We start from the raw sequence: 20,912 nt of genomic DNA on the forward strand, positions 1-20,912 counted from the left end.
TCTACGGAACAGAGGATCCTGCACTGAAATGTGTGGCGTGGGCTACGTCTTCAACCAAGATACAATATACTCTCTGAGGAATATTGACCTCAGGTTTTGCTTTGTGAAAAGGCTTCCTAAGCATAGTCAAATGAGTACTGATAAACATTTTTATACTGTCTGGGTAAATATTATTAATATAAGTGTTCCAGGAATTATATAAAGTTCCTAAAATTTGAAGATGTCCTGGTATAATACTATCAGTCCTAATTCTGGTCATTATCTCAAAATGTTGTGTGTCACAGCAACTTGGTTAAGCTTCTTTGTCAACTGCTCTATAATCAGACCAGTTAACTGTGTCTTTTTAAGTCTTTTGTCATTCACAGTCATTGATTCACACCGATTTTGCAAAAATGCTTCATCTTCAAGAAGATTCATAAAAATCACTTTTGGCAAGCACATGTTTCTGATAGCTTTCAGATTGCAAAACTAAACTGGGTAAGAAATTAAAGAATTCTAATAGAAAAAAAGGCTTCCTTGAGAAGAAGGTACAACCTTCACATAATGCTTGTAGTGTATGAATCATCGCTACACTGCCATGATATGGTACATTCTTTGTTCATAACTGCATGAGGTAGGCACTGGCATTCTTTTCATTGCAAAGGTAAGGAGACCTTACAGAGAGGTTAAGTGGTCTATCTAATTTCACACACAGATTAGAGGCTGAGTGGTGATTTGAACCTGGTAGGCTGATTGCCCTAAACCCTCTGTTACACTAACCAACCATGTCAGCTAGGTTTCAAATAGTCCAGACCTATACTAAGGTTTTTTTTTTCAGTTTTTAAAAATTGTTATAGTCACTTTACAATGTTGTGTCAATTTCTGGTGTACAGCAGTTTTTCAGTCATACGTGAATATACTTATATTCATTTTCATATTCTTTTTCACCATGAGCTACTACAGGATCTTGTATATATTTCCCTGTGCCATAAAGTATAAACTTGTTTATCCACTCTATATGTACCTGTCAGGATCTACCAATCCCGAACTCCCGGTCTGTCCCTACCCACCCCCTCCCCCCTGGCAACCACAAGTTTGTGTTCTGTCTCTGAGTCTGCTTCTGTTTTATAAGAAAATGAGTTCTGAGCTTAGAATTGCTGTTGAATGTATTTAAATAAGAGATAAGAAAACAAGATACATGTGGTCCCGACAACTATTTTTTGAAACCCGTGATTATAAACAAACCGTTTCCTTAAATGCTGCTTCTCTAACTGCAAGAGAGAAAAGAGTCTCATCATAACTATGAGACCTTAGATATTTTCAGAAGGGACACAATTACTGATGCCAGTAAGTCAATCATTAGCAGTCAGATAAAAACACAAGAACATTTTAGTCCTCAAACACATTCCCGTACATGGTTTTGTAGAGGGTTAGAAAATTATGGCAGGTCTGTCCTCCTCTATGTTATAAGCACGAAGGCATTATAAGCACACCTCTAATAATATTCAAAATTTAATCTATGATTCCTGCAGATTGAATGCAAAAGTACAATCATTAAGCACCTAAAAAAATGATTCCTCAGTATTGCTGCGAGTACTCACTGTCAACTGTTCACAGTGAGGACTTCATTATGTTACACTGGAAGTTACCAGGTATAGGTGTAAGGTTTAAAATCCTCATCTCTGTTCAGAAGCTCAGCTCACATCTAAGGGATTACTCCACCTCCTTGTCTAGCTTTGCCACTTAATCTGTTCCTACCCTCTAGGATCCCTTTTCCAGGTGTGACTATTCAACTAGACTTCCTTCCAGGCTCTGTCTCTCAGACTGAAATAGAAAATACTCACCTAACTCCCCTTCCTGTTGACAAGACGGTGGGTTCAGTGTGAAAGTCACAACAGCCAGCACGTGTGCAGAGGGAGGCAGCCAGTCCTCAAGATACAGGTTTGTGATCGCGACCTCCTCTTCCCTTACAACTGCAATTATCATTTCATTTGTAGGGGCAATGACAGTGCGGGCTTGAGGACCTGAGACTATTTCTGAAAAAAATTTTTCTTAGCTGCTAATTACCAAAACCAATTAAAAGTTTCTTGTATCTCCAAAGGGATGCTGACACGTTTAAAGAGTTTCTTGTATTGGGGGGAGGGTATAGCTCAGTAGTAGAGTGCATGTTTAGCATGCATGAGGTCCTGAGTTCAATCCCCAGTACCTCCATTAAAAAAAAAGAGTTTCTTGTATTTAATAATCACTAATGGCAGACAGAGTTCACTAATGGAAGGAGCAGTGAACATTGATGTCTGACACACGAGGGACTGGCATGGATGCGTGTGGGTCTCAAAGGATCCGTGATAAACTGAGTTCTTCCACTAAAGATCAAGTTCATCATTCATCTCCAGACACCTAAGCTGCATCACTTTAACTATTCAGCAGATAAAAAGAATTCGGCAGTCTAAGATGAATTTCTAATGATATAAAAGTGTGATACATGTTAATTATTTATATTAGAAATCACTGGCCACCAAATAAACCTCAGTAAAAAAGATATCATTGGCCTCATTTGTATAACTAAATACAAATTAATTTAGAAATGATATAGAAATTTTCTGGGATATTGTCCTTTACAAATACTGACCCCCAAAGTGATATGAGGTCTAAACAGAGAAATATCCTTAAAAAATGGGTGTTTATAAAAGTGTCCCTCACAAATTGAAGCACCAGGATCAGACGGTTAAACTGACAGTTTCTTCTATTCCTTTAACTACCAGATAAGCCAATGTTACTTTCTCAACGCAAAAGCACTGAATATTTACGAGAAGTCTTTACACTTACCTTTGCTAAATTTTACTAAGGAGCATTTATTGGGTATGCAATTAATGAAGACACATAAAATTTAAGACACTCCTTTGGACTTCCCAGCGAACAAAGCCACAATCTGAAGAGGGTTTACTATTCGTTCCCCAGCTAAGAGTTTTTAGTCCAAGTGAGAAGTTAGTGAGAACTTAATTCACCAAGGTCGCATCCACTTTTGACACCAACTACAATTTTGGGGGTTCCCCAAACCACTCTTTTTTTTAAATCATTACAAGAATGCGCTGAGAGCTGATCTACTGACTACTGTGGTTTCTTGCAGGGAAGGGATCAGATCAATATCACATAAGACCAGAGAAGCACAGGGCAGAGTCCAGGAAACGTGCGGAAAGTGGAGCTCACCATCCTCTTCTCTATCACTCTCCTGGAGCTGGTGCCTGACAGCTGATGGAGGACTGCCTCCAGTGAAGTTCCCCAAACCTGGGTGTCCAGAGCTTTTACTGGATTTCAATCACAGTCTGCGTGGCTGACCTTTAGTCTCCAGTTCCGGTCAAATTGGGCCATTACTTTAGTCACCAGTTCTTCCAGAGGCCAGCCTGCTACTACATGGCCCAAAGCTCCATGAAAAATTACACTGTTGGAGTGTCTGGTGGCCAAGCCCCAAAGCAAACACAAGACACTCTGGTCAGGCATGACGTTCCAAGGTTCTGGAGAACACCTTCCTGTAGCTGAGGGCCAAGGTCAGATCTCACTTTGGCTAAGGTTAATTTTTCCCTATACCTATCCTGTGTTTCCAAGGCAGGGAATGGTGCCAGATGCTTAACAATGCTTTCTCCAAATACATACACATACACACTCAGACACACATGCAAGCCCACAGTATCCACACTCACACACGCTCAAATATGTATTTACACAGTCACTCTCATATCCACTCACTCTCACACTCATGTCACATAGACTCGTTCTCACGATCTCACACACTTCCCAATGCATATGCACACAAATGACACAGCCCAACGCACTTTCACATCATCAATCCCACGGCCAGTGGGTGGGTTATTATTTCAATGATAATAACAATAATAAGTGAACAAGGTCCCCTACCCAATTCCCCTGTGAGTGTCTGCAGTCCACCTGGTCAGTTAGAGGAAACACAGTCCACAGAAAAGCACACCCACTTCTGACTCCAACTGAAAGGGTGGGCTTTCCCAGATCCACGCTCGTTTCAGTAATTCTCTAGAAAGATTCCAAACGAACTGAGAGCTGTTCTACTCACTGTTATGGTTTATCACAGGGAAAGGACACAGATTAACATCAGAAGGGAAGAGATGCATGGGGCAGAACAGCCCCTGACTTATTTCATGTTTCATGTTTCATGGTCAATTAATCTACAACAAAGGGAAAGACAGCCTCAATAAGTGGTGCTGGGAAAGCTGGACAGCTACATGCAAAAGAATGAAATTAGAAATTTCCTGACATTGTTTTAAAAAATAAACTCAAAATGCATTAAAGAGCTAAATGTAAGAGCTGAAAGCATAAAACTCCTAGAAAAAAACACAGGCAGAACACTCTTTGACATAAATGGTAGCAATATTTTTTTGGATACATCACCTAAGGCAAAGGAAACAAAACAAAAATAAACAAATGGGACCTAATTAAACATACAAACTTTTGCACAGCAAAGGAAACCACTGACAAAAAGAAAGCCAGCAAAAAAAAGTGACAATGAATATATATATGTTCATGTATAACTGAAAAATTGTGCCCTACACTGGAATTTGACACAACATTGTAAAATGAATACAATGCAATAAAAAATGTTTAAAAAAAAAAGAAAGCCTGATAATTTGGGAAAGTATCTGCAATTGATATAATCAAAAAGGATAAATCCAAAATATATAAATGCCCCATAAAACTCAGTATCAATAACACAAACAACCTAATTAGAAAATGAGCCAAAGACTTGCATAAACATTTTTCCAAAGAGGACATGCAGATGGCCAGCAGGCACGAGAAAAGATGCTCAACACAGTTAATCACCAGAGAAATGTACATCAAAACCAGAATCGGACTATCATACCACACTTGCCGCAATGGCCATCATCAAAAGACCACAAATAACAAATGCTGGTGAGGATGTGGAGAAATGGGAACCCCCATACACTACTGGTGGGGATGTAAATTGGTACAGCCACTGTGGAAAACAGTATAGAGGTCCCTCAAAAAACTAAAAAGAACTACCATATGCTGCTGCAATTCCACTCCTGGGTATTTATAGAAGAAAATGAAAACATCAATTTCAAAAGATAAATGCACTCCAGTGTTCTTAACAGCATTATTTACAATAGCCAAGAAATGGAAGCAACCTAAGCGTCCATCAAGGGAATGGATAAAGAAGATGTGATGTGTGTATACATGTAATGGAATACTACTCAGCCATAAAATAGATAGTTTGCTATTTGCAACAAGATGGATGTTTTATTTTCTTTCGTCAGTGTCTTCTAGTTTTCTGAGGACATGTTTTTACCTCCTTAGGTAGAATTATTCCTAGGTATCTTCTTCTTTTGATGCAATTGTAAGTGAATTGTTTCCTTAATTTCTCTGATAGTTAATTGTTAGTGAATAGAAATGCATTTACTGCCATCTTCTTAGTTGTCTGGGGATTGTTTTTGTAGTTTTTTTGTTCTTTTATGATTTGATGACTATCTTTAGTGTTACGTTTGGGTTTTTTTCTGTTTTTTTTTCATTTGCATATCTATTATAGACTTTTGATTTGTGGTTACCATGAGGAACGTGTGTGTGTCTGTGTCTGTGTGTGTCCGTGTGTATATATATATACATGTGATTAATTTCAAATGCATTTTAACAATGCTGAATTTTCACTCCCTTCCCCACCATGGTTACTGTTTTTGACATCATATTTGACATCTTTGTTTCCCTTAACTACTTATTGCAGATACAGATGATTTTACTATTTTTGGTTTTTAACCTTCCTACTAGCCTTGCACATGGTTGATTTACTACCATACTGTGTATTTACCTTTACCAATGAGATTTTCCCTTTCATAATCTTCATGTTTCTAGTGTTGCCTGTCCTTTTTTGCTTAAAGTCCCTTTAACATTTCTTTTACAGTTGGTGTCATGGTTCTGAACTCTTTTAGCTTTTGCTTGTCTAAAATTTTTCGTCTCTTCATCAAATCTGAATGAAAGGCTTGCTGGGTAGAATATTCTTGGTTGTAGTTTTGTCCATTTCATCACTTAAAGTGATATTATTTCACTCCCTCTGGCCTGCAGAATTTCTACTGAAACGTCAGCTGGTAGTCTTATGGGAGTTCCCTTCTATGTGAATGGTTGCTTTGCTCTTGCTGCTTTTAATATTCTTTCTTTAATTTTTGCCATTTTAGTTACAATGTTTTGGTTTAGTCCTCTTTGGGCTGATCCTGTTTGAGACTCTGTCCTTCCAGGACCAGGATGTCTGTTTTCTTTCCCAGGTTAGAGAAGTTTTGATATATTATTTCTTCAAATATTTTCTCTGCTCCTTTCTCTCTGTCTTCTCCTTCTGTAATCCCTATAATGTGAATGTTAGTATGCTTGATTATGTCTCAGAAGTCTCTTAAACTGTCCTCATTATTTTTAATCCTTTTTTCAGTTCAGCATCAGTGACTGGCACTATTTTGTTTTCCAGCTTTCTGATCTGTACCTCTGTACGATTTAATCTACTGTTGATTTTTTCTAATGTATTTTTCATTTCCGTTATTATATTCATCTGTGAGTTTTCTTTACATCTTCTAAATCTTTGTTGAACTTCTGTGTTCATCCATTATTCTCTTGAGTTCTTTGATTATCTTTGTGATCATTACCCTGAACACTTTCTTTGGTAGATTGCCTATCTTCACTTCACTTAGTTCTTCTGGGGTTTTAACTCATTCCTTATACTGGAAAATGTTCCTCTGTTGCCTCATTTTGTCTAATTTTCTGTTTTTATTTCTGTGTATCTGGTAGGTTGGTTATGTTTCCTGATCTTGGAGATGTGGCCTTTTGTAGATGTCCTATGGGTCCCAGCACCACATTCCTATCTGGTCACCAGAGCTATATGCTCTAGGGGTGTCCCCAATTTTGGTTGTATGGGTCCTTCTGTTGTGGCAGCCTGACTGCTGTGGATGGTCTGGTAGGCATGGTTGATTCACAGTATGGTGGTTGTCAGGAGCTGCCTTGTGTGGAGGCTGCTGGTTGCTGGCTGGCAGAGCTGGGTTTTGAGATGGTTGGCTGAAATACTGTGGGACTAGGGTGCTCTGGGCTAGTGCTAGCACACCAGTGGGCAAATCCAGGTTCTGGGGTGGGTGATTGCAGGGTCAGGATTCCCAGATTCAGTGTTGGCCTGCTGGTGGGTGGGGCCAGTTACTGACATAACTGGCTGCAGGTTCTGGGGTATCTCAAAGCTGGTGCTGGCCCACTGGTGAGTGGGGTTGGATCCCAGTGTGGCTGTCTGAGGAGTCCAAGGTATCAAAGCTGATGTCTGTCTGCTGGTGGTTGGGGCTGGTGCACAGTGGGTCCTGGGGCTGGTGCCTGCCCACTAGAGGTCACAGATGGACCCTGGTGCCTCTGACTGCAGGGCCCTGAAGGTGGTGGGTAATGTGTCTGCCTACAGGTGTGCGGGGCCAGGCCCTGTGTCCTCTGGGTGACAGGGTCATGTCTGGTGTGGCCATGGGCTCAGGGGATTCTAAGGAAGCCTGCCTGCTGGTGGATGGGGCTGTGTCCCAGCTCAGCTGCTTGACTGGCCTGAAGCATCTCAGTACTAGTACCAACAGGCTGATGGGTGGGTGGAGTGCTAGGTCCTGAGACTAACAGTCTAGAGGGGGATCTAGCATACGTTAGATCTAGTGTCCATGTGGTAGAAATACCTCCTCAAAGTGGCTGCCATCCATATTATGTCCCAGGAGTGAGTGGGCTCCATTTGCCTCCTAGTTCTCTGGGAGACTTTCCAGGCTCCTTTCAAATTACTGCTTCTGCCCAGTGTCCTGGAATGTGTGAGACTTTGTGGGCTCCTTTAACAGTGGAGTCTTGGTGACAGGGATCAAGGTGTTCAAGTAGGAGGAGGATGGGGAGCTCACCTCCCCCCCACAAACATATCAAAAATACATTTACATGTGGGACGCTTCTCATGAAAAACTAACTACAAGCTGGCAGAAGAACTCTTATTTACACAAGCAAAGCTGCAAAAGAAAGATCTCCACATAACCAGATAGGAAGGGGAAAAAAGGCATCAGGTCAGGACCTGCACCCTTGGAAGGCATCTGTAAGGAAGAGATCTGTACAGGTGAACTTTCACCCTGGGGAGCGAGCCAGTCAAACCACAATCTGGGCATCTCAGTCCTGGTGTCCTGCGTGGAGTAGGTGGCCCCCCTGCCTACTGGAAAATCCACCGAGAGAGACAGAAGGGCTGGGTAAGGCTAGACTACTCATGAGCAATGAGCACATCCTGGCTTACTGATAGTTATGGCAGACAGAGCCTTGCACTGGTGGTTGTCACTTCACTGCACTTCCCAATCTGAAGGGATGAACACCCTGACCCTGCTCACTCCACACCACGGCATGGTGTGAGATCTGGACAGAGACTCAGTCTAACTTCACAGAGATGTACCAGGGCACCTGGGGTGTGATCTGGGTGGAGCTGTGGAGGCCACTGGCAGTGCTGACATGGGGTAGGTGTAGCCACAACACTGCCATTGTGCACGCAGGGCAGTGCCACAGGAGCATGCAGTGGCTAAGTGCTGAATCTTGGGCAGACATGCCCTGGGAGAGGACCCATCTAGCTAGCAGAGACAGCCCAAAGGGCCTGGGGTGTGGCCTGGGTGGGGCAGCAACAGCCACTGCCAGTCCGCTCAGGAGTATGCAGTGGTTCCTCTCCCAACAAGAGCGACCAAGCTCTGCCCAATCCACACCGCAGCCTGGTGCTAGATCTGGGGCAGATGAGTCCTGGGAGAAGCCCGCTCAGCCCAGATCTCAGGCAGAGGTGCAGCCACCTCAATTCCTGCAGACACAGCACCCCTACTCCCAGCCCCAGCCTACTTCATACCACAGCTCTGTACTAGATCTGAGGTGAACACAATAGAGAAAGGGGTGTGACACTGGGCTGCTTGTGAGTAGAACTGTGATGCTTATCCAGTGGGCAAATAGGTGATCTGTGACCACACAGGCTTCACTTGCTTCAGCAATCACCTCCTTTGGGGCAGGGCAAGCATTCAAGGGCAAGAGAGCCTGATCAAACCTTTCTCTCAGGGCTTCTACTCCAACAAGTGGGGAGCAGACCCCAGACTTGACAGAGTGGTGACAGCCATGGAGCAGAGGAAGACCTGCCTCATATCCAGCACAGGCTCTAGATACTATAACACCAGCCACACCACCTATCTAGGGAGTAACAACCAGCACACCCAGAGGAGAAATGTGGCTGGCAGCTGGCATCCACAGCAAAACCAGCCCTCACACCGAAAACACTGGACGCACAGAGTTTACGTAGGGATGTTCCCACATAAAAACACCACTTCAAGAATATAGTAGATAACTGTTTCTCCTAAACTCACAGAGACAGAGAAAAATTGAGTAAAATGAAAGGGCAGAGGAACTACTCCCAATTAAAAGAATAAGAGAAATCTGAAAGAACACATAATGAAACAGAGCTCACCAGTCTACTAGACCCTGAGTTCAAAAAGGAGGTAATAAAAATGCTAACTGAATTAAGAAAGATTATCAAAACAAATGCAGATCACTGTAATAAAGAACAAAAAACTATAAAGATGAACCAATCAAAATTAGACAATTCAAAAGACAAGATAAAAACCAATCTAGGAGTAATGAATAACTGCCTAATTGACACAGAAAAACAAATAAGTTATCTGGAAGATAGAATAATAGAAATCATCGAGTCAGAACAGTAAATAGAAAGTAAAAAAAAAAAAAAGAAGAAAAAGAGAAAGCAACATAGATCTACGGGATATTACATAACATGTCAACAAACACACCAATAGAGGTTCTAGAAGGTGAAGAGAGAAAGGGATCGAAAATATATTTGAAGAAATTATGGCTGAAAAGTTACTGAACCTAGAGAAAGAAATAGGTATCTAGGTATAGGAAGCACAATGTGAAACACCATATTAACAAAGGAGTGACAAAAATCACATGATCATCTCAATAGATGCAGGAAAAGCATTTGACAAAACATTCATTCATGACAAAAATTTTCCCCAAATTGGGTACAGAGGGAACATATTTGCTAACAATGCAACTGAAAAGCATTTAATACACAAAATACTAGAACAGCTCATACAATTCAGTATCAAAAATACAACCAAATCAAAAAAATGGGCAGAAGACTTAAAAACACATTTTTCCAAAAAAGACATACAGTGGCCAATAGGCACATGAAAAGATGCTTAACATAGCTAATTATTAGAAAAATGCAAATCAAAGCCACAATGAGCAATCAACTCACAACACTCAAAATGGCCATCATCAAGAAGTCCACAAATAAAAAATGCTGGTGAGGATGTGGAGAAAAGGGAACCATTCTACACTGTTGGTGGCAATGTAAATTGGAGCAGCCACTGTGAAAAACAGTATGAAGGTCTTCCAAAAAACTAAAACTAGAGCTACCATATGATCCAGCAATCCCACTCTTGGGTATATATCTGGGAAAAAAAACTAATTCAAAAAGACACATGCACCCCAATGTTCATAGCAGAACTATTTACAATACAAGACATGAAAACAATCAAAGTGCCCATTTACAGATGACTGGCTTCAGAAGATGTGATATATACATACATACATACATACGTCCATTTTACATTTATATATATATACATGTATGTGTATGTATGTATGTATATGTATGTATGTGTGTGTGTGTGTGTGTATATATATATACATATATATATATATTCCATTGTGGAATATTATTCACCCATAAACCCCCCCAAAACTTGCCATTAGCAGAAACATGGATGGACCTAGAGAATATTATACTTAGTTAAATAAGTCAGGCAGAGAAAGACAAATACTGTATATTACTCACATGTGGAATCTATAAATTATACAAATGAATGTATTTATAAAACAGAAACAGGCTCACAGATGTAGAAAACAAACTCATGATTAATAAAAGAGAGGGGGAGGGAGTGATAAATTAGGAGTATGGAATTAAGATACAAACTACTATACATATAAAAGATAAGCAACAAGGATTTACTGTATAGCAGAAGGAATTTTATTAAATATCTTTAAAAAATCTATAATGGAATATAATCTGAAAAAAATAACTAAATCATTTTGTTGTACACTTGAATCTAACATGATATTTTAAATCAACTACACTTTAATACTATTAAAAAGAGAGAAGTCTCTACTTCCTAAAGCCCTCCACGTCTCCTGAAAGAAAGCCCTACTGGCTTTCAAAGCAAAACTTTTGGGGGGCTCATTGTCCCCATGCAGGATCCCCACATGGGGCTCAGACCCCTCACCCCCTGGGGAGACTTTTGTAATTATATTATTCTCCTGTCTGTGGCTCACCCACCCAGGGGTACGGTTCTTGACTATATCAAGACTCCACCCCCACTACCTATATCGTTATGGATCCTTCCATGTATCTTTAGTTGTGGAAGATCTTCTTCAGTAGTTCTGGTCATCATCATCAGTATTTGCTCTGCATATAGTTGTAACTTTGAGATGCCCATGAGAGGAAGAGAGCTCAGGGTTTTCTGACTCCAGCATCTTGCAACAATCCCTTGTGGTCTTCTGGTTTTAGCAGCCTCAATAGACTGAAACAGGAGATTCTCCTGGTTTAGAAGGTAGTTGAATGTAATCATCCAAGCTTTAAAACACAAAGGTAAATAGATACAACTGAAAGAAGAAGGAGACTGAAAACAGGAGGGGGGTTCAATTTGCTAATGCTGACTTTCAAGATGGAGACAGCCAAATGGGTATCCGTAAAGGAAATGAATTCTGTCAAAAACATGAATCAACCTGGAAGCAATTCTTCATCAGATTCCAGTTCAAAATCTTAGTTAGGACTCAGAGGGTGAATGAATGAATAAAATGGCAACGATGCACTGTGGAAAACATACAATTTACATATTTCTGATCAGAGTAGGGGATTTTTTATTCCTTCTCCAGGCAAAGTAGAGGCTGTGTACACTCATGAGCAGAAAAGGGCTGACAGCTGGGAAGCATGCAGCCATGATTATAGTAATGTTGGCAAGGAACCAGCCGGGGTTACCAAAAGGAGCCAAAACAACTTGAAAGATGGAGGAAAGGGTATAAAAGTAAACAAACATGCTCATCAGAGGAAGAATGATTTTGTAGCTCTGGACACAAAGGAGGACCTAGGAGAGGTGTTGGTCCTATGAATGTGTTGGACAATCTCTTTATGCCTGTGCAGGATGAAAACCATGGAGCCACTGGCCCAGAGCATGAGCCCCAAACATAAAACATCAAGGAATAATAGTATTGCTGCATACAGTGCTTCTCTGGTTTTGTCATGACCAACAGCAGAACAGAATCCAAAATCCTTTTTGTTTGTGATGTTTTGGTCACTGCATGTACCATGTATGAAGATAGGGAAAATGATATTTACAAGCATTTGCAACATCCAACACAGGAGAATAGAGAAAACAACGTACTTGGGAGCTTCTACTTTAAGCTCTGCCCACCTGGAGTTCCTCGGAGTGATTGTGATCACCTGAAAGACACTCAAGAGGCAGATGCTACCAACGGACACTCCCCTCCCCACTCTGTGAAGAAAGAAAAGAACTTTGCATCCAAATTCACTGGAGCTACCATTACTCTGATACTAAAACTAGAAAAAGACACTATAAAAAAGAAAATGACAGATCAACATCTCAAATACAGATGAAAAATTGTCAACAAATACATTAGCAAACAGAAATCAGTGATATATATAAAGAATTATGCAAAACTATTAAGTGGAATTTTTCCAGAGATGCAAAGATGGTTCAATATTCACAAATCAATCAATGTGACACATCACATAAACAAAAAGGAGGCTAAAAATCACATGATCTTCTCAATAGACACAGGGAAAAGCTTTTGACAAAATTCAGCATTTGTTCATGATAAAAACTCTCATCAAAGTGGGTATAGAGGAAGCATATCTCAACATAATTAAGAAAATTTTATGGCAACTCCTCTGCTAACATCATACTCAGTCGTGAAAACTGAAAGCTTTTTCTCCAAAATCAGGAAAAAGACAAGGAGGCCCACTCTTGCTACTTCTATTTAACACAGTATTGGAAGACCTTGTCACAGCAATCAGAGAAGTAAAAGAAATAAAAGGCATCCATTTTGAAAGAGAAGAATAAAATTGTAACTATTTGCAGATGACATGACATTACATGTAGAAAACCCTAATGTCTCCAAAAAACTATTAGAACTAATAAATGAATTCAGTAAAGTTGCAGCTTACAAGATTAACAAACAGAAATCTACTGCTTTTCTATACACTAATAATGAAATATAAGAAAAAGAAGGCAAAAAACATTTGAAATCATTTAAAAAACAGTAAAATACCTAGGAATAAACTTAACCAAGGAAGTGGAAAACCTACACTCTGAAAACTATAAAATATTGATGAAGGAAACTGAAGATGATACAAAGTCAGATAAAGATACCTTGTGTTCTGGATTGGAAGAATTAATATTGTTAAAATATCCATACTACCCAAACCAATCTACAAATTTAATGCAATCACCATCAAAATACCTATGACATTTTTCACAGAACTGGGACAAAAATCCTAACATTCATATGGAACCACAAGAGACCTCACAAAAACAAAGCAATCTTGAGAAAAAAGTACAAAGCCGAAGTATCAAGTTCCCTTACTTCAGACTATCCTACAAAGCTACAGTATTCAAAACAGTATAGCACTGGCACAAAAATAGACACACAGATCGATGGAAGAGAATAGAGAGCCCCAAAATAAACCAATGCACAACTTATCTATTAATATATGACAAAAGAGGCAAGAATATATGATGGAGAAAAGACAGTCTCTTCAATAAGTGGTGCTGGGAAAACTGGACACCTACATGTAAATTAATAAAATCATTTCAACATTTTTCCCACACCATATACAAAAATAAACTCAAAATGAATCAAACACCCAAATAGCAGACTGGAAGTCATAAAATTCCTAGAAGAACACATCGGCAGAACACCCTTTGACATAAATCATAGCAATATATTTTTTTATGTCTCCTAAAGCAAGGAAACAAGCAAAAATAAACAAATGAGACCTAATTAAACTTAACTTATCTTTTGCACAGTGGGAAACCATTGACAAAATGAAAAGATAACCTACTGAATTGGAGAAACTTTTCAAATGATATGACTGATATGTTAATATCCGAAATATATATACAGCTTATACCACTTGATATCAAAAAACAAACTATCCAATGAAAAGGTTAGAAAGCCTGAATAAACATTTTTACTAAGACATACAGATGACCAACAAGCACATGATAAGTCACTCAACAGTGTGATTCATCACAGAAATGCAAATAAAAACCACAATGATACATCGCTTCACAGCTATCAGAATGGTAATCATCAAAAAGACTACAAATAACAAACGTTGGTGAGGATGTGGAGTAAGGGGAACCCTAGTATACTTTTCATAGGAATGTAAATTGGTGCGGCCACTATGGAAAACAGCACAGAGTTTCCTCAAAAACCTAAAACAGAATACCATACGTAGCAATGCCACTCCTGGGTATATGCCAGAAGAAAGAGAAAACACTGATTTGAGAAGAAACACATACCCCAGTGTTCACAGGAGCACTATTTACAATAGCCAAGACATGGAAGCAACCTGTGTGTCTGTCAACATATGAATATAGATGTGTTATATTACTCAGCCATAAAAGAATGAAAATTTTGTCAATTGCAACAACTGGCATAGACCTAGAGTGTATTATGGTTAGTGAAACAAATCACACAGAGAGTGACAAATATTGCATATTACCACTTACATGTGGAATAAAAAAAAATAAAACAAATGGATGAATAGAACAGAACAGATCCGCAGATATAGAGGAAAAACTAGTGGTTACCAATGGGGAGAGAAAATGGGGAAGGGGCACGATAAGATTAAGATTTAGAAGTACAAACTACTGTGTATAATGTAAATAAATTACAAGGACATACTTTACAGCACAGGGAATAGAGCCCATATTTTATAATAACTTTAAGCAAAATATAATCTATATAAATACTTAATCATTATGCTGTATACATGAAACTAATACAATATTGTGAATCAGTGATAATTAAAGAGAAAAAACATAATTTAAAAGGATAATTCTGTAACCGACAGAGGTGATAATTATGGCTATAATGACAACATTACAATGTATAAATGTAAGATTCTACCACGTTGTACACTTTAAATTTACACAATGTTATATGTCAAATATATTTCAAGTAAAAAGAATCAGCTGAAACATTTTTCTTTTGTCCTCTTTTCCACAGTTCACTTAAATATGGCCATTTCTATATGAAAATACTTAAATGTGTTCATTTCCTGTAAAATATCATACTTCTAATAGAGGCTGCCATCTCTCTAAGGATTTTATCTATGAAACTCGTAACTGTCACTAAAAGGCTCCATTTACAGAGACCAACTTTATCCTCTTGTTTCACACCAGTATATTCTTTATTCTGTGATGACGTTAATTTCTTCAGTTTTATTAATGACCATTTCACATGCTGATCCATTTTCATGTGTAACTTTATCAAAGAGTCCATGCCTGGGAAACATATTCTGTTAGATTGAAAGCTACATATCTGAAGACTTCAATATATGCAGATTGTCGCAAGATCTACTGTTTATTACTGTATAAATTCCAAACTTTTCTACACATACCAGAAAAACATCAATAACATAATTACTTACAAGGTAATTATATTTCAAGAAAATACAATCACTGTTGTTTATTGGAAGATGCTCAGCATGTCTTGCTTATTATTCTATTGAGATGCAGAATTTAGTTAAGACTCTGAGAGTGAATGAATGAATGAACTGGCAATGGTATGGACACAGTGGATATAAATACAATTTACATGGTTCTCATCATAGTAGGGGATTTTTGTTATTTCTTATTCAAGCAAAGTAGAGGCTGTGTACACTGGAGTCACGGCTCATGAGCAGGAAGGGGCTGACAGCTGGGAAGCATGCAGCAATAATTATACTGACTTTCACAAGGGACCAGTTGGGATTCTCAAAAAGAGACAAAAGAAGTTGAAAGACAGAGGAAAGGGTATAAAAGTAGACAAAAGTGCTCACCAGAAGAAGGATGGTTTTTGTAGCTCTGGACTCAGGGGAGGACCTGGGGAAGGCTTTGGTCCTCCGAATGTGTTGGACCTGCTGCTTATGCCTGTGTAGGATGAAAACCATGGAGCCACTGGCCCAGACGATGAGTCCCAAACATAAAACATCAGGGAACAACAGCATTCCTCCCAACAACACATCACTGATTTTGTCACGATGAATGGAAGCACAGTATCCAAAATCCTTTTCCTTTGTGATGTTTTGGTTGCTCAATTTGCTATGTATGGAGATAAGGAAAATGATATTTACCAACATTTGCAGGAACCAACACAGGAAAATAGAAATGACAATGTACTTGGGAGATTTCACTTTAAGCTCTGCCCACCTCGAGTTCCTGGGACTGACCATGATCACCTGAACGACACTCAAGAGGCAGATGCTACTAATGGACACTCCCCTTCCCACTCTGTGAAGAAAGAAAAGAACTTTGCATCCAAAATCACTGGGGAAATGTTTCCACCCAAACACTGCCATTGTGTGGGGGACGCCTTTACAGAGGAGGGTAAGGAAGTTGGCTACAATCAGGTGCTTAATTATCAAATCTGTGGACCTTAACCTGTACCCAGTGATGTAAAGGATGATATAATGGCAAAGAAGTGAGAAATTCCCCAGGATTCCAACCACAGTCTGCATTAAGATGATCACATCAATTGTCAAATCCCTGCTGTCCATCCTCTCAGACACCAGTCACTGATGTTTGTCTTGTCAGTTAGAATGTCCTGCATGGGAACATGAGGCACAGGATACACGTATAGTGTCAGCTGAATCCAATATTCTGCACTTATCATCAGTTCCCATTTGGAAACATTTACTGAATATTTTTCTGATAGTAGCAGCATTCCAGGGTTGCATGTATAACATTTAAAGAGGACTTCAAATGTTACAGTAATCATTGAAGGCATCACATGTGATCATGTTTTTATTCTTCACAAATCTCTGAGGCAGTCACTTCCACGAATTTAATTATACAGTTGCTGAGAAGGTACACATACAGAGGTTAAATATTTGTCCAAATCCACTGCTTAGGGCAGAGTGAGGACTTGACACCCACAGAACTGTTAAAGATACTGCAGTGACCCATGATGCTCTGCCAAAATCCTAGATAGCTATGTTCAAATAATCATCCAGATCGGTATTTTCTTTTGAATTTACATCTTAATATTTGATTTTAGACTGGTGGTATAAGTTTTATCAAGAAAAGAATCCATTTATTTATAAAGTTTTATTTTATATGTCAAAATCAATTATGAATAGAGATTTTGATATGTTAATACACGTCCATGCACTGTTGGCATTAAATTATCACAAGAACCTCCCACATGACAAGTTAACGTGAGGAAGAAGAGAAAGCCCTGAGATCAGGATGCCAACAGATCAGGATGCCAACAGAAAGACTCCTTCCCTTTTATGTGAGAAATGGAGAATAATAACACTTATTATAGAAGTTATTGAATAATCACATGTAATGCCATAAACTATGAACATAAAACAACAGTACATGATAAAATAGTGCAAAGCAAAACTAAATGATTATCGATCAGCTCTACTAGTTTTTGTGTGGACCTTTTACGGTTTTCTATATATAGTAACATGTCATCGGCATATAGTGACACTTTTACCTCTTCTTTTCCAATTTGGATCCCTTTTATTTCTCTCTTGCCTGACTGCTGTGGCTAGGACTTCCAAGACTATATTGAATAGGAGTGGTGCAAGGTAGGAGGTTACAAAATTAACATTCAAAAATCAGTTGCATTTCTTTACACTAACGATGAATCAACAGAAAAAGAAACTAAAGAAACTAAAGAAACAATCCCCTTTAAAATAGCACACAAAGTAATAAAATACCTAGGAATACATTTAACCAAGGAGGTGAAAGAATTATACACAGAAAACTATAAACCATTCATGTAGGAAATTAAAGAAGACTTAAAAAAATGGAAAGATATCCAATGCTCCTGGATTGGAAGAATCAATATTGCCCAAGGCAATCTACAGATTTAATGCAATCCCTATCAAATTACCCAGGACATAATTCACAGAACTAGAACAAATAAAATTTATATGGAACCACCAAAGACCTAGAATTGCCAAAGCATTACTGAAGAGAAAGAAAGGCTGGAGGAATAACTCTCCCAGACTTCAGACAATACTATAGAGCTACAGTCATCAAGACAGCATGCTATTGGTACAAAAACAGGCATATAGACCAATGGAACAGAATAGAGAGCCCAGAAATGAACCCAGAAAATTTTGGTCAACTCATCTTCGACAAAGGAGGCAAGAATGTACAATGGAATAAAGACAGTCTCTTCAACAAATGGTGTTGGGAAAACTGGACAGCAGCATGTAAAGCAATGAAGCTAGAACACTCCCTTACACCATACACAAAAATAAACTCAAAATGGATCAAAGACTTACACATAAGACAAGATACAATAAACCTCCTTGAGGAAAACATAGGCAAAACATTATCTGACATACCTCTCAAAAATGTTCTCCTAGGACAGTCTACCCAAGCAATAGAAATAAAAGCAAGAATAAACTAACAGGACCTAATGAAACTTACAAGCTTCTGCACAGCAAAGGAAACCAGAAGTAAAACAAAAAGACAACCTATGGAATGGGAGAAAATTTTTGCAAATAAAACCAACGAGGGCTTGATCTCCAGAATATATAAACAGCTCATATGACTTAACAAGAAAGAAACAAACAACCCAGTCAAAAATGGGCAGAAGACCTAAATAAGCAATTCTCCAAGGAAGACATACAAATGATCAATAGCCACAAGAAAAAATGCTCAATATCACTAATTATCAGAGAAATGCAAATCAAAACTACAATGAGGCATCACTTCACACCAGTCAGAATGGCCGTCATTCAAAAATCCACAAACGACAAATGCTGGAGAAGCTGTGGAGAAAGGGGTACCCTCCTTCACTGCTGGTGGGAATGCAGTTTGGTGCAGCCACTGTGGAAAACAGTATGGAGATTCCTCAAAAGACTAGGAATAGACTGACCGTATGACCCAGGAATCCCGCTCCTGGGCATATATCTAGAAGGAACCCTACTTCAGGATGACACCTGCGTCCCAATGTTCATAGCAGTACTATTTACAATAGTCAAGACATGGAGACAGCTTAAATGTCCATCAATAGATGACTGGATAAAGAAGATGTGGTGTATTTATACAATGGAATACTACTCAGCCATAAAACCCGACAACATAATGCCATTTGCAGCAACATGGTTGCTCCTGGAGAATGTTATTCTAAGTGAAGTAAGCCAGAAATAGAAAGAGAAATGCCATATGAGATCGCTCATATGTGGAATTACAAAAAAACCAAAACATAAATACAAAACAGAAACAGACCCATAGACATAGAATACAAACTTGTGGTTGCCAAGGGGGTGGGGGGGGGTGGGAAGGGACAGACTGGGACTTCAAAATATAGAATAGATAAACAAGATTATACTGTATAGCACAGGGAAATATATACAAGATCTTATGATAGCTCACAGAGAAAAAAAATGTGACAGTGAATATATGTATGTTCATGTATAACTGAAAAACTGTGCTCTACACATGAATTTGATGCAACATTGTAAAATGATTATAACTCAATAAAAAATGTTAAAAAAACTAAATGATTATCAGATCATATAGTTAGCTCTATGTTTATGCCAGAGTGAAGGAAAAATTTAGCAGTGAATGAAGATTCATGAATGACGTTATCATACAAGACATACATGCAAATCATCACTTGTAAGGCATGTGCTCTGCTTTTTATCAATTGAAATATTAGATTGCTGGTTTGATATCAGAAACAACATGAGTGGAAACAACATGATATGCAACAGATAGCTACTGCCTGACACTCATAATTATTATGTAAGATGCTCCTTAAATTTAAGACTGATGTAAACTTCACCATAATCAACACACTCAGCAGTTTTTCAATGGAGACACTCTTATTGCCTCTATTAAGTGCATCAGACACTCACAGTTAGAGAAAATCTTTCTATTCAAGCCGTTACCATTTGGACACACTTTCTGTACAGGATTAGATGATTTATGCAGATTCATCATACCCTTTATTTAAAAACCTGGAGGTATTAATTGTGTGCCTCTAGTAATTCTGAACATTGGGTCAGTGATTCCTATAAGGTAGACTCAACAGCTGATTGATTTTACAACTATATTTTAAAGCACTTTAAAAATCAGGTTTATCACTTGAATTCAGCCACAGCAATGGTTATCAGTGAGGATTACATTGAATTGCAGAGGAGCCCTTAGGAACTGGTGTAGGGTCTAAAAATCCATCTCTCTTTACCAGCTCAGCTTGTATCTCAGATTATTCCACCTTCTCACATGGTGCTGGCACTGAACCGGGTCAGTACACAGAAGATGGCCTTTTTCTGACATGATCACTTAGCCAGACTCGATCTGCCTTTCTCTTACAGGCTCTGCCACCCACACTGATATACAACATGCTTACCTGACACCTTCCTGCTGCCAGGACAGAGGGCTCAGGGTTATGATCCTTGTAATTAGTATGTGTGGGAGGGAGGCAGGCACACCTAGATATATGGGCTTGTGAGTCTGTGTCCTGATCTGCTCTCCCCTTAGAGCTGCAATTATCATTTCACCTATAGCAGCAATGGGAGTGTAGGCTTGGGACCTGAGAACATTTCTGAAAACTTTTCTCACAGTTGTTAACTA

General features: G+C 38.9%; 2 protein-coding genes across 2 annotated transcripts in view; both read right to left on the reverse strand.

Moving 5' to 3' along the window:
• The window catches only part of LOC116665946 (vomeronasal type-1 receptor 4-like), a 41,209-nt gene extending 23,487 nt beyond the window's left edge, over positions 1–17,722 (reverse strand). The window contains exons 1-3 of the mRNA XM_032487384.1: positions 16,749–17,722; positions 16,518–16,598; positions 16,148–16,409 (exon numbers count right to left, since the gene is read on the reverse strand). Of these exons, the coding sequence (XP_032343275.1) occupies positions 16,148–16,409; positions 16,518–16,598; positions 16,749–16,864 (459 nt within the window). The 5' untranslated portion in view covers positions 16,865–17,722. The remainder of the gene's footprint in view (positions 1–16,147; positions 16,410–16,517; positions 16,599–16,748) is intronic.
• Positions 11,695–13,601, reverse strand: LOC102510532 (vomeronasal type-1 receptor 4-like). The gene is given in 3 exon segments (XM_032487353.1): positions 11,695–12,136; positions 12,139–12,572; positions 13,561–13,601. Coding segments are annotated over 3 exon segments (702 nt in total). The 3' UTR covers positions 11,695–11,909.
• Positions 17,723–20,912: the final 3,190 nt, after the last annotated feature.

Source organism: Camelus ferus, chromosome 9, assembly GCF_009834535.1.
Source record: "Camelus ferus isolate YT-003-E chromosome 9, BCGSAC_Cfer_1.0, whole genome shotgun sequence".
NCBI classification, from domain to species: Eukaryota; Metazoa; Chordata; class Mammalia; order Artiodactyla; family Camelidae; genus Camelus; species Camelus ferus.